We start from the raw sequence: 13890 nt of genomic DNA, 5'->3' as shown, positions 1-13890 counted from the left end.
GGTTTACATTAGGAATTTTTACTAGTAGATGTTAATATGAACGTATCCTGCAGATAGCACGGGCAGCCATTGGAGGTATCCAGATGGCATCAGCCTGATGAATTATAATGGAATGGCTGCCCACAATGTGGGGTTCAAAAGGGAGTCCTTTCTTTTATCTATACAAATGAGTCTTGGAAAAAAAAAAAACGTGGCAGGGCTTCTCTTTCCAGAAAAATCTTTTTTTTTTTCTTTCTGATTATTTTTATCTTACCTTGTACATATATATGTGATATTTTCTCTTTGTTTTAATTTTAAGAGGAGGCATTGTTTATTAAATAAAATTGTTTTGTTCTAAGATGTACCAAAAAGTAAATCAAAATATGTAATATTTTCAAACATCTAATTTCATTATTAGGCAAAAGAAGGAGTCAAATTCTTTTTTTCTTTAAATGTGTTTAGTATAGGATCTACAGGGTCTCACTACGCAGATCAGACTCAGAGTGATCCTCCTGTTTTCAGCCTCCCAAGCACTGGGATTACAGCCATGAGCCACCACGCCTAGTCTCAATCTCCCTGCACACTGAGGGCGGGGCTTGTGCAGCACTCCAGAGATGGAACCCCAGTCCCTGCATCTGCATAAGCGGGTGCTTTAATCTGCTGAGTTATCTGGCCGGCCCAAAGGAATCAAATTTTGCCACATGTCTTGGCATGTTCTATCCTCATAATCTATAGTGGAATCACAGAACCCTTGATCCACACAATAAAATTCAGTGCTCAGGCATAATATGGAAGAATGAAAGTGTCTGGATCCTGAGAATCTTCAGAAGATTTTTTAATCTAGCAGTTAATTGGAAAGATTCTCACCCTGACTAACTATATATACTGACACCTGTGAACTAAGCTACTCTACTGCAGATGGTAATTTGTAATAGTAGTTTCATGCTTGGAGTGCCTGTCATTCTGATATTCTGAATATGGGCTGCTTGTCACGACATGCCAGTTGCTGCTATGATGTTTCCCGGGTAGGTAGATGTTCAAGAAGAAGGGGGTGGTGAAGGAAAGCAAGAGACAGGAAAAGGAATATTGTGGGACTGCCCTGAACATATAAAACACAGAACACTTTAAAGGGAATGGTTGTGTTACTTTCAAGGGCTTAAAATAACACTAATGACCACAAGGATAAGTTATGTTAGTTTAAATTGGATACTGATTTTTTTTTATTTTCTCTGAATAGATGTTGAACAGAGCCAACCAAACTTGGAGTACCACAATCCCATGAGGGGTTTAAAATTGTGCTGGCATCAAATGCCATCTCTGGGACCTTAAAAGACTTGCTCTGTGAGAGATGACTCATTCATGGTTAGATTATATAAAAATGTGTGTTTCTAAGTGCTTTGAAAAGTTTTCAAAATCCATGTGCTTTGCTAGGCAAGTTAAAACGTCCACCCACAATCATCTTTCTATTATTTTCTTTACAAGCGCTCCCTTCCTGTTTTGTTCCTCGTAACAGGTTGTCTTTCAACCTGTTCTGTGTGAATATGGATTGCAATTCAGAGAAACATGAATAGAAACAATATCATCAATATTTAATTTTTCTCTCTTCTTGGGTATGTTGCATTAAAATTGAAACTTTTAAAAAAGTAACACTGTGCTTCTACGCTTGCTGAGTACAAGACCATGGGCAAAAGGATCATACTATCATTTATTAACTTTTTCCAAAGTTAAAATATCTATATATTTTTACTACTCTTTGCTTGCCAACTTCCTAGCATTTAAAATACTAAAGAAAGGCAGTCTTATATCAATTTCAGAGTGCCAAGTACCAAGAATTATTTTGAAATTTAATTGAAATAAACAAAACAAGTCCTTTCCAAGACTTCCCATATGGGGTTAAGAGGTAGCTCAGCTGTATAAGTGACTGACTAGGCAAGCACAAGGACCTAGGTTCAATCCCCGGTACCATATGTCATGCTGTCCCTCCCCTAACACAACTAGCCAGTCATAGAAACTTGGCGTGGTGGCAAATATCTGTAATCCCAGCACAAGGGAGGCTGAAACAGGAAAATCACTATGAGTGGGAGCTACAAAGTGAGACCCTGTACCAAATACATAAGATTAATTTTTAAAAAATGATTGTTTCTCTTTATAGCATTGTATTTTGCTACTTAAAACCATATTATAAAAAGTGAAAAAATAATAATCAGAAGTGATAAAACAATCTGTATATTTGTTTGGTTCTGAACTTAATCAAGTTGCATTTCAGATTTTACTAGCATAACAATTTTAAATTGTGGCTTTAATCAATTTAAAGATCTTCAACTTTTGTCACTTTTTGCCTAAAAATAAACAATGATGAAATATATTAACAAAAATTATGATATTTGATAAATCAAAAACCTATAAAATAATTTTGATCCAGTAATTATCCATTTGGAAATATATTCAATAAATAGTGACTGTTTAAAAAGAACATAAAACCATAAAAGACAAAACCAGAAGGACATTGAATACAGTATAATTTGTAGTCATACATGTTCAAAAAGGACGAAAAGACCAACAATGAAAGTGAATATTTTTAAAGGACAGACAAAACATTACAAAATGCTTAGCTCACTAGTAGCACACTTGCCTAGGTTGCGTGAGCCCTTAGGTTTGACCCTTAGCATCTCAAAAGCAGAATTTCTCTGAGACAGGATTAAGGAAAAGCAGTCCATAATAGCCCCAAATGGGTTTAACTGATTCAACAACACAAAATGTTTGTCAGAATGTTCACAATATACTTGCATGTCTCTTAATAATGGGATAGATGCTCATTTGTGAGCATCATAAAATATTTTTACCCAAATCTAGAGTGTTTAAGTCAGCCACTTGGCATAGCCTCTGGGGTCAATCAATAGTTGTAATAAACATGATAGCTCTGAGGCTACTGTCAGCGTATAGCCCAATATGACTTGCAGTACACTTTTTAAATAAGTAGAAGTACTCTAAAATAATGATAAAAGCTACAACAGTAGAGACAGAGTAGTAACCATTGTTTACTGTCATTATTGTGCATCGTACATTGTTGTAAGTGCTATATAGTTTGATAAGACTTTCCACATAATGAGCTTGAATTATGTAGGTGACAGTGACCTATGAGCACGACGCTGTCCCTAGGCTGTAGGAATTTTTCAGTCCCAACACATTTGGATAGTACTACCATCATATACGCAGTCCAACATTGATGAGGACATTATTTTGTAGCTCAGGATGGCAATGTTGCAGTTTTGAAGTGTCAGAGTACAGAAAATTTACCTGTCTATATTTTATGTGTCAATTACTTTTATCATGTATTTATTACTTATATAATCAGGAAGGTTATTCAAACATTGCAAGATACGATTTCTAAAAGTTGTGTCTAAGTTTGCTGTATTATATAGTGTTGCCATGTTTAAATCACAACAGAATTGGCACAATTCTCAAACACAAAAGTTCATTCTGAAACTTCCTTCCTTGTGACTATCGATGTAATCACTCGATCACTACTTAATATAAGGCTTCTCCTTTAAAAAAAATAGTATTGAGAATTCTGCTTACTTTACCACAATATTTCCTAAACTTCGAGCCTTCAGTTTTTGCATGTTGTCATCCAAAATCATAACTACAAAGTAGAACACAAATAAAAATGTGACTATAATCATACAGTCTTAACATTTTCCTTCTGAAACTCTTGAATACATTGTATTTTATACATGATAATACCTTTATAATCTACCCTTAAGTTCATTTGCATCCTTTTGTTCAGGAGAGAAAGTTGCAAAGATCTTGTTCAGTTATTCAGAATTAAGGGAAATAGTTTAAAAATACATCAAAACGTTATGTGCAGTAAAAAACGAATAATTTAAAGGTATGAAATCCCCTATTTTGACTTAAAGTGTAATAATCTTCTTAGGAGACTTAAATTGGGTTGATTTATTCTTCGCAAAATTATCCCAGTGTTTTATCTGCTGTCTCAATAAAATCCTGAATGTGTTTACATTAAAGCTTGCATCCACATTTAGTGACTGATACTGCAAACCAGGCTTGTATATAAATCATCATCATCTAGTCTTTAACAGACTCTTTATATGACTCCACTCATCTAGGTCATTCCATTGTAAACAGCTAGAAGAGGACATCATGGGTGGGTGTGCCCTTGCTTTGTGTCCCTGGAACATTTGGGTTTGAAACACAATTTGGACACTTATTAGTGCAGTTATAAGTACCTGTGTCTCACTAGGTTGTGAGTTTATTAAAGGTGGAGGATATGCCTGTTTTATCTTTTCTTTTTCCAAATCGCAGGACATTAGCCAAATAACAATGTACTTGTGGAAATGATCTATATTACTTCTCTCTTTTTTCTGTCTATAGAGTGGGAACAATTCCCTTGTTATCGTGTTGGCCTAAGAATTATTTGGGGGAGATGTACATGAAGTGGCAAATTTACAGAGACCCGACGAATTTGAAATATTAGATTACATGCCATACTTTTCACACAGAAAGAGTTGTTTTTGCTTCCCCAAAACATCTCGTTTTTACAATAATATTAAATAGTATACTTTGGTTTTCAATCTTAATAACCATAAAACATGAATATTATCAACCATAAATGTGTTGGTTCCTCAGTTACAAACACTTAACTTGTTCTGTCTACAACAGGCGGCTATTGGACAAGGAACTTCTGGGGTGTGAGGGCAATCTTACTGGGATATCTGTCACCCCATTGATCATCAGGGTTGATTCGGCTCATCTGGCTGCCTAGGCGGGTGTCCTCTTTCTCCCTCAATGATCCATGTGCGTCCCTCCCAAAGATTGCACTCGGTCGAAGAGGACGATCACTCCTGATAGGGGAGGGCCGTTTCTCTGTCAAAGGTGTACATGTAGCTGCGCTCCCCTGCTAGAACCTCCAAACAAGCTCTCAGGAAACGTCTGTACTGAAGCTCCATGAAGTATCAAAGCGTAACTCTTTCTTAAAAGTGGTCATAAAAACGAAACTGAGGGTAGTTTAGCTAAGTGCCTGCCTGGCAAGTCCTTTGGAGTTTGATCCCTGGTACAACATGCCACACAGGCCCTGCCCCCTGGCGCGCGACGCTGGCTACTGAAGCCCAGTGGCACGTGCCTGGCTTTTGTGTGCATCGTGGCACATGCCTGTGATCCCAGCACTGGGGAGGCTAAGACAGGAGGATCACTATGAGTCCATGCTGTGTAGTGAGACCTTGTAGCAAATCAATAAGTAAATAAACAAACAAATAAATATTTTTTACTATTTTTCAATGTAACTGGAATGCTAATGGGGAAATGCATTTAATGCGTCTCACAATCAGAATCCCCTAGAAACGTCTCAACACAAAAGCAATTTCTTGAATAAAAAGAAGGGGATGAATGAATGATTCCAATAAAGGATTTCAGTAACTTTAGGTTCACCTATCCATGGCTAGAGAAATAACTCATTGCCCTCCCTAAAAAGACCCAAAGTATCATTTTATAAATATATTTGTAAGGTTAAACTAAATAATCTATACATTTTTTAAGTACACATGGTTCAAGAAGAAAAATACAACATTTTTATATTAGAGGAGAAAAGATAAAACTCTAAATTTTGTAATTTATATGCAAATAGGTAACATGTTAAGAATCACTCTGTTGCCGAAACTGGCATTTTCTCATAAGTTTATTAAACTAAACTTGGTGGCTTTATGTAAATTGGATAAGCTCTGTGACTCGTTTTTCTTGACTATAAAATGAGCATGGGTTTGAATCCAGCTGGTTCTCTGGCCTTTCCTGAAGTGTTGGAAGCACCACTAGCTAAAGCTGAGTCCCAACCTCCTCCTTGTGGGTGATGAGCTGACGTTCTGCTCCACAATGTTAGTATTTAGCAGCCCGAGGATACACATAAAATTGTGGCCCTTATTGGAAAAATTAATTTTTTGTGATTGCTTCTATGAATTTTAAAACAAATATTAAAAGGTTGTTTGCGACATAAAAGCCAACATCGATGAAATGGTTTGTTTCAGAATGTTTACTCTCTTTGTTTTTAGTTTTAGTTAACAAGGATCAAAGGTCATTATTCTTGAAAGAATTTAATGATTTTTTTTCTTTTTTAAATGTATTTGGTACCAGATCTCACTACACAGCTTAGAGTTGTAGTGATCCTCCTGTTTTCAGCTTCCCCAGCACTGTGATTACAGGTGTGTGCCACCACATCCAGTCTTGGTGGCCATCTCAGAGCCCAGGGGCAGGGCTGGCACTACATGTGGTGCCTGGATTCGATCCTTGGTCACAGTGCTTGCCTAAGCAGGTGCTTCATCCGCTGAGCTATTGTGCCAGTACTAACGCTTTTGTAATAAAAAAAAGGAAGCAAACATTGTCCTGAGGACCTCACCAGTTGTGCTATTCTAGGAAAGATTTTCATCTGTCAGAATCAAGTTACTCAGCTCCAAATGAGGATAATATCTCTAAATTAATTATACTTAAGCATTAAATGAAATGACGGGTGCAAGTATTGAGCACTTAGCACAGGTTCTATGCATAGTAATTTCATGCACATTTTCTTAAAATGTCCTATGGATGATATTATCTTGGCTCCTATAGCCATTTAGAAAATGTCCCCGGAAGGCAACCATATTATTTTTGATACTAAAACATAATGCATTCATTGTTAGTATGTGTGCTGCCAAAGCGAGCACTGTATTCATTGTTAGTACAAGACATTCATTCATTTAAATATGTATTAAGCACCCAGTATGTTTTCTGTAATACAGTATACAGCATGTACAGCAAATGACAAATGTATTAGCATTTCACTCTCCATTGTTTCAGTTATATATTTCAAATCAGTCTCACTTCTTACCATTGTATCCTGGAACAGATTTTCCTGCTTGACCTGGTGGAGGAGCTTTAGAGTTACCTAATCCAACACATGATGCTGTAATTGGGGAGCCAGTTTCTGGAGAAAGAAATACGATTTATCACTTAATGTTTCAGTGTGAAATTATATTTTCTCAGTGCCTGCATACATTTCCAATCCTAGTTTGCCTCATAATTTACTCATAATTGCATTCATAATAGGACAAATGTATTATTTAAAAGTTTAAAAATCCAGTAATTCCACAATATATTCACAGTTATAAATCTCAAGAATACACACTTACAGTAATTTATTTGCTGAAGGAAATAATTTTCTAAAGAAAAGCAAGGCTGTTCTAATGTCCCCAGTGGCAAATCAGGCGACATAAAAAATGAGGAATTTGGTGACCATGAATGTTCTACAACACACATTAAAAGCCGAAAGATCACTAGAAGAGATAGTTCTTCTTGACACACTTAAAATTATGATGTTTATCTTTGTAAATTATAGCTGTGCAGTGAATGTTCTTTATTCTCTGGAAAAACAGCCTAAAGTCTTAAAAATAAACACATGAATATTATGCTCTGTTTTTCTAAGAAGTAGACTTGCCTAGAGATCCTGTATCTCAAGCAGATTTATCAACGCTTTGTCAAGTAATTTTCATTCTCTTGTGTCTGGATGTTTAGAAGCTCTAAAACACAGAAAGGCAGATGCTTATGCTACACAATTTCCTTAATACTATAGATTTAAAAAAAGTTACCTTAAGACTATGAATTCTGACAGTGATTATTTTTAGGGAAGAATATGTTTAGTACCATAAATACAAATGTGAGGTAAAAAATATTTTAGAAATGTAGAAGTGAGGAGAGTCAGATTAAGAGGATAATGATAGTGAAAAGTTTATTTATTTGTTTATTTATTTATTTATTTATTTATTCTGTATTTTAAGGAAGGGTCTACAGGGTGTTCAGGGTCTCACTACCAGACGGGACTCATAGCGATCCACCTGTTTACTGCCTCCCAAGAGCTGGGATTACAGGAGCATGCCACCACACCTAGTTTCAATTGTCCTCTCAGTGCGCCCAGGGGTGGAGCCAGCACAGCAGGCCCAGGGATCAAACCCCTGGCCCCTGCACCTGCTTGCAGTTTCTTTAATCTGCTGAGCTATTTGGCCAGCTTTTTGATAGTGAAAAGTTCAGAAATTATGTCTTTAACTTATACATACCCAAATATACATGCAAGAGACTAACTGGCCAAACAACCATGTCCAAGGCAACCCCAAAATGAGTAACATCTACCTTTCTAAGCATGCAAAAAGGATTTCTTTTCTTCCATTATGTTTAATATAATTTATCATACCATTATATCCCTTTAGAAGGATGGAAAAAATTTACTACTGTTCTTTACCTTCCAGAGTAATTCAGTTTATTACTCACATTGTATGTGAGTGGCTCATCTGACACTGAGAACAGAAGATGGACTCCTCAGCTTTCAAACATGATTCCCAAACCACAGCCTACTGGTTAAGACTCGAAACCATGTGGTCACTGCTGAGGGTATTCCTCAAGTAAGCAGAACCAGTCACTCTCATTGTTTACCAGACTTAAAACATAGTTTCATATCATGACAAAAGTGGGGAGCTAATTTATGAAGTCGTATTCTTCAGTCATGAAATGCCTCCATCCATTTGCCCCACAAAGCAATCAAAATATAGAGAGAAATTCAAGTGGTTGGAAGGGTTAACAACAATTTTCTCTTTTGTCTTTTTCAGAATGTTTAACATTCACCTCAGATCTCCGTCAAAACAGATGTGAAAGAGAATAGGAGAGGTGATGGCGGGAAGCAAGCTTGTGCAGGGAGATACTTAAAAGAAGGTACAAGAGACGCATGGGCTCTGCTCTCTACAAGGCCAGAAGCTACCAGAACACATTAAGAGAGACAATAGCCCACTCAAGATGCTTCTCTTTCAACACTGGTGGGAAGTGACTACTAAAGTTAATCTATTTTGAAAGTACTTTTTTTCATCTTAGTTTATCAAGAGGGGAACTCCAATCATTTAATCAAGTTCTCTATGGTTCTTAACACTGTGAAGCCCCCACAACTTGTAAATGGATGGTTCTAGACTTTACAAATGAGACACCAATACATCTAATGCCCCCTACTGGCCCTGTAACCTGACACTTAACAGAAAAATGAACAAAAGTGGCTCAAAATAACAAAGCTCAAGCCACACCACAATTCATCCCATCTCAGTGGAGGTTCCTGCAAATGCTGCCAACCTGCTACTGTTTTTATCCCAGTGAGAGAAGAGGAGTGTGGGCAGAGGAAATGAAAATCAAATAAAGCCTAGTATAAAGATGCAGGAGAAGATTAGCAAAGGGCTGTTAACGGTCACTGTTCAGTATGCTGACATATACACTTCCAGAGATTTTTGAGCTTTTTTACATAATTATTACTTATTTGTAGTCTTTTAACCTTCAGCTGCTTTTGTTAGTTGATGATTATAACTAACATCTATGAGTGAGACACAGTGGTGGACACCTATAATCCCAACATCCTGGGAAGCTGAGACAGGATGCTCACAGCTGTGAGCCCAGTCTGGGCAACTGAGCAAGACAAATTTTAAAAGGTTGTGGATATAGCTCAGCTCAAAGACTCCCAGTGCCAAAAAGGGACCAGGGGGACAATTTTGAAACATAGTTTTCTATAGAATTAGTTGGGCTCTAGATTTTAAAGGAGCTGAGTAGGATGATCCATTCATGCTACATAAAATAGATTAAATTAAAATAGATTGCATAAATTTATGCTATGAAGATTAGAAATGAAAGTATCTTGTTAATATTATTTTGAAAGTCATTTAGGGAAATAGAAAAGAGACTATTGTCAGCAATACACATAGGATAAAAACAGACAGTTGCAGTTCCTCGGAATCCAACCAAAAAGGAGTCATACAAGGGACTGAAGTAGGACAGGTACTCTGGTTTCCTTTCTCTGTACCTCTGAATACTGTGGGAGCCAAGGCCTGATCTATACATGTATGTACATATATGCTACATATTTATGCACAGAAACCTGCTCATCACCCCAGCTTCTGGCCCTCTGCAGAGCTGGTCCAAGTGCAGAACAAGCTTCCAGCTAGAGAAAGCCTCAGGCATGCTGTAGTCCTTAAATGGAATCCTGAGGACTCCCCAAGCCCCATTTCAAAGATGTTCTAAAAACATCTGCTTCATACCACCCAGGCTATAATTAACTGGCTTGTAGTTATCTAGGGAGACAGAAAACCTAGATGTCATGGAGTGATTGGGAAATAGCTACATTATACAAACCAAAATAGTCTCTTAAAAGAAGAGAATTAGAAACTTTATTGGGAGAAATCTTTACAAAGATATCCAACTCTAGAAATACTAATAGATATCTAGAGTTAGATATCTAACTCTAGAAACACTAGAGTGTTTCTGAGCAAATCACCAGTATCATTTCTTTAGAACAGTGCCAACCAGGGAAAGGTTGGCAAGACTTTGGCAGGTAAAAGGAATTCCAGATTGTCATAGTCACCTAATATCACATTAGAAGCTAACAGAGCAACTTCCTTTGTTTCATGGCCAAACCTTACAGCGCTTTTAATGACTCTATTACAGAGAGATGGTACGTGTCTTAGTTGCCTCTCACCTAACTGGGGCCAAATACCCTTATCCCAATTTCAAGGAGGAAAGGTTAGTTTTGGCTCACAATTTGTAGAGGTCTCAGTCCACAGTTGGTTGGCTCCATCGCAGGGCAGCGTGGCAGAGCAGCAGGAGAGAAGTGGCTCAGAGCATGGCAGAGAGAACAGTGGGGCAAGGAGTAAGACAGGCCCTTGGGGATCTCACCCCATGGACCCACATCCTCCCAGACTTCACTCCCCAATATCACAGCAGCTATTCGTGGTTTAATCTGCTGATGGGCATCCCACCACAGTGACCCCAAAACCTCCCAACAGCCCATCTACGAGCACATGAGGCCTTGGGGGGAGATATCAAGACATAGCCTATAACACTGCTCAAAGGAAGTTTTCTTCAAACTTCTACCATGAAAGGAAAAAAGCAACAAAACTAACAGACACTGTTTCCAGTACAAATTATGCTATGAACAATGCTAAGTACTTTTTATGTGTACCGCAATGTTTAATCCACCTACAAAGCAATAGGGAAAAAGGAACATCTTTTTGCTTGTGAAAAATTCTGTGGCCCATGGAAGAAACCCAAACAATGTTTCCTAGTCCACATGCTTTTATTTATATCATTTCTGTGTTTCTCCTGTAGAAAACAGAGTGAGTAAGGAATAAAAGTCACCCAGATTATATCACAGTACATGAAGAAAAACCCACATGACAAACAAGGACTCTAGTCTCATATTTTCAAATGCAGGTACCAGTGGCACAAATTAATGATTAGGAAATATTAATTGAGTAGCTATTATGTGCTATGCACTATTGTTAAAGCTTGGGACAGTAATAAACCAAAGAGGCCTAAATCACTATCTTCCTAGAGCTTGCATTCTAGCTGGGAGGCAATGTACAAAATATAAAATAAAATACGGGCTATATTAAAGAATGACACATGGTAAAGGAAAATAAAAATAACTGACAGGATCTTAAATGTTATTGGGAGGCTGAAATCCTATATTGCTTGAAGAAGAAAGCCCTTCCTGAGACAGTTAACAGCTGAGCAAGAGGAGAGGAGAGTGTTTCTGTCACATACACGTCTCTGGAAAAGAATCTGAAAGTAAACTTGCTGAGCAGTTTCTGAGGTAGGTTTATTCCTTAAAGTGTTTGAGAATAATTAGGGAAACCCAAATAATTGTAGGAGAATGCAAGACATGTTCGTAGAAACAGTCAGAGAAGTGAGTGTGAGGAAGTAGATCCTTTAGAATTCAGAGCCACAGGACCTGAAGGTTGGAACGTGAGTCATGTTGTAAGCTACTGATGAGAATTTTTGAGCAAAAGGTGCACAAGTCATAATGACATGCATATGCCTTATTTACGTTTTCACACATCACTCAGTTTTTATGCTCAGACTTGTTTCATTTGGGCTTCCAGATAAAAGAACGAGTGGAAATGCAGAGATTGCAAGAAGCTGCATTAGAATAATTATTTAATAGATTCTGGTGACTTCTTGAACATCAGGAATCAACTCACGTGAGAGTTCACAGCACTTCCAGAAGGACAGGTGGCCAGTTAGGTGGTAAATGGGAGACAGACTGTATGAGTAGGTGGCCCACACAAATCACAGAGCATTTTGTAATATATGTGTTCTTTATCTACAAATGGCAGTGTAGCAATTCTTACAAAAAATCTTTAAAATGCATATATGTTTTAGCTTAATTATTCCACTTCAAAGAATACATACAAGGAAATGTTTACAGGAATGTGTAATGACAATAATGTTCTTTACAGTATTATCTTTATGTTAGAATTTAGGTGATTTTCCAAAAGTATAAGTCATTTCATATTAGGAACTAATACACACCATTCAAACACAGAAGAATGTCTACTGGTAGGCAATAATTTTCACAAAACATTGGTAAAATTGTAAAACAAAATACATATGACCTGCTTTGCATCTTGACAAACTATATATTAGAATACTAATAATTTATTTCTGAATAGTGACTAAACAATAAATTATGGAAGAGTTGAAAAAGCTATGATAACAACTTTGAAATCTACTGACAGTGGAAAAGATGGCCCCAATTCTTCTATACTCCTTCCATGAAAGCATAGGATCTGTGTACCTTCTTATTAAAGTGGAACTTCCTTTGGACTACTCTTAATGGTGGAGGGAATTTCATTTCATTTCCAGATGTGTACCTTAACAATCTTCAAGCCCTTCTTCTGGAAATACTGATTCATTGTGCACAATGGCTAATTTACTCCTCTAGATGTGGCAAGCTATAGAAACTATGTGTGGGCAGTGCAGCCACAATTCTAAGTGAGTCCAACCTTCTAGACATCCCCAGGCAGGAGAGTAAAGCTGCCTAGGACTCAGGTCTCATTACCACTGAGTGCTCTGTGAGCTGTTCTGATCGCTGACTGAGCCATATTCCTTTTGTTTTGCTACTAGATTTGGGTGTAATTTTTTCTTCTTATACAGTAATAAATACTCTGAATGTTTCCATTACAATATTATAAAATCCTTCTAAATTTCTGTGTAAAAATATGTAATTGTTCCTATTTTAAAAATAAGATTTCCTCTTTTTTTTTCTTATTTTTCCTTCACATTCTGTAGGGATTTAAAGTTTAACATATTGATTCTGGATGGAAAATACCAGTTCCATGTTATGTCTAAAATGTTTGATATTCAGACAGATAGTAAGGTTAAGCTCAATTGCCTATGTAATAGAGTAATAATATCATTAAGCTTCTCTTCTGGAGGGTTAACAACCTAAGTTTGCAGACCAAAAATTAGAGAAAAAGAAGGGCTGCAAAGACAGTCAACATTTGGCCCTAGCCTTTCAAGGTCAGTGAGGACTCAGGACACAAGAGAACTTACACTGTGATATCCTGTAGCTCAGTTGTGTCCCAAGTTTAATGATCAGGGAGACTGTGGGGCCACAGAGGAAAGTGACTGATGACATAGAGTGTGCCTAGGGAGAGTCACATGGAGAGAGGACATTCTCTCAGGCTTTCACAGAAAGCAAGTTGGTCGGGCAAAGGCCATGACTCATCCACATGGCTGACACTAACAAAGGATCTACAAACTGCAGTAAAGGGTTCAGGGTGTATCCTGAGGGAATTTGATTGACCTTGGCAGATGCAAAAGTTGCATTTCTTGTTGCATAGGTCTTGCTTTATCTTGGTCTTAACCATCTGGTAGAAAAGCATAGAAATGAGATATAGAAAATAAGGCTGACCCAGTCCTAGCCCAGGTCCGGTGAGTGTGTGGAGAGCTTCCTGCTACCCTGCGCCGGGGGACCAGTCCCAGCCCAGGCGCAGCATGGGCCGGACCCACTCCCACCCCCTCGGGCCACCCCCCATCACTCTGCCGTACCTCCCCACCCCTCCCGCC

The 13890-nt window shown here is 37.7% G+C and overlaps 1 protein-coding gene across 1 annotated transcript in view; it reads right to left on the bottom strand.

Annotated features, from left to right (window-relative positions):
• Positions 1–13890, bottom strand: part of Acss3 (acyl-CoA synthetase short chain family member 3) — a 213141-nt gene that overhangs the window by 34589 nt on the left and 164662 nt on the right. Inside the window, exons 10-11 of the mRNA XM_004623760.2 lie at positions 6851–6946; positions 3559–3622 (exon numbers count right to left, since the gene is read on the bottom strand). Coding sequence (XP_004623817.1) covers positions 3559–3622; positions 6851–6946 — 160 coding nt within the window. The remainder of the gene's footprint in view (positions 1–3558; positions 3623–6850; positions 6947–13890) is intronic.

Source organism: Octodon degus, unplaced genomic scaffold, assembly GCF_000260255.1.
Source record: "Octodon degus isolate 3935 unplaced genomic scaffold, OctDeg1.0 scaffold00004, whole genome shotgun sequence".
Lineage (NCBI taxonomy): Eukaryota > Metazoa > Chordata > Mammalia > Rodentia > Octodontidae > Octodon > Octodon degus.
This window is presented reverse-complemented; position numbering and strand designations above follow the sequence as displayed.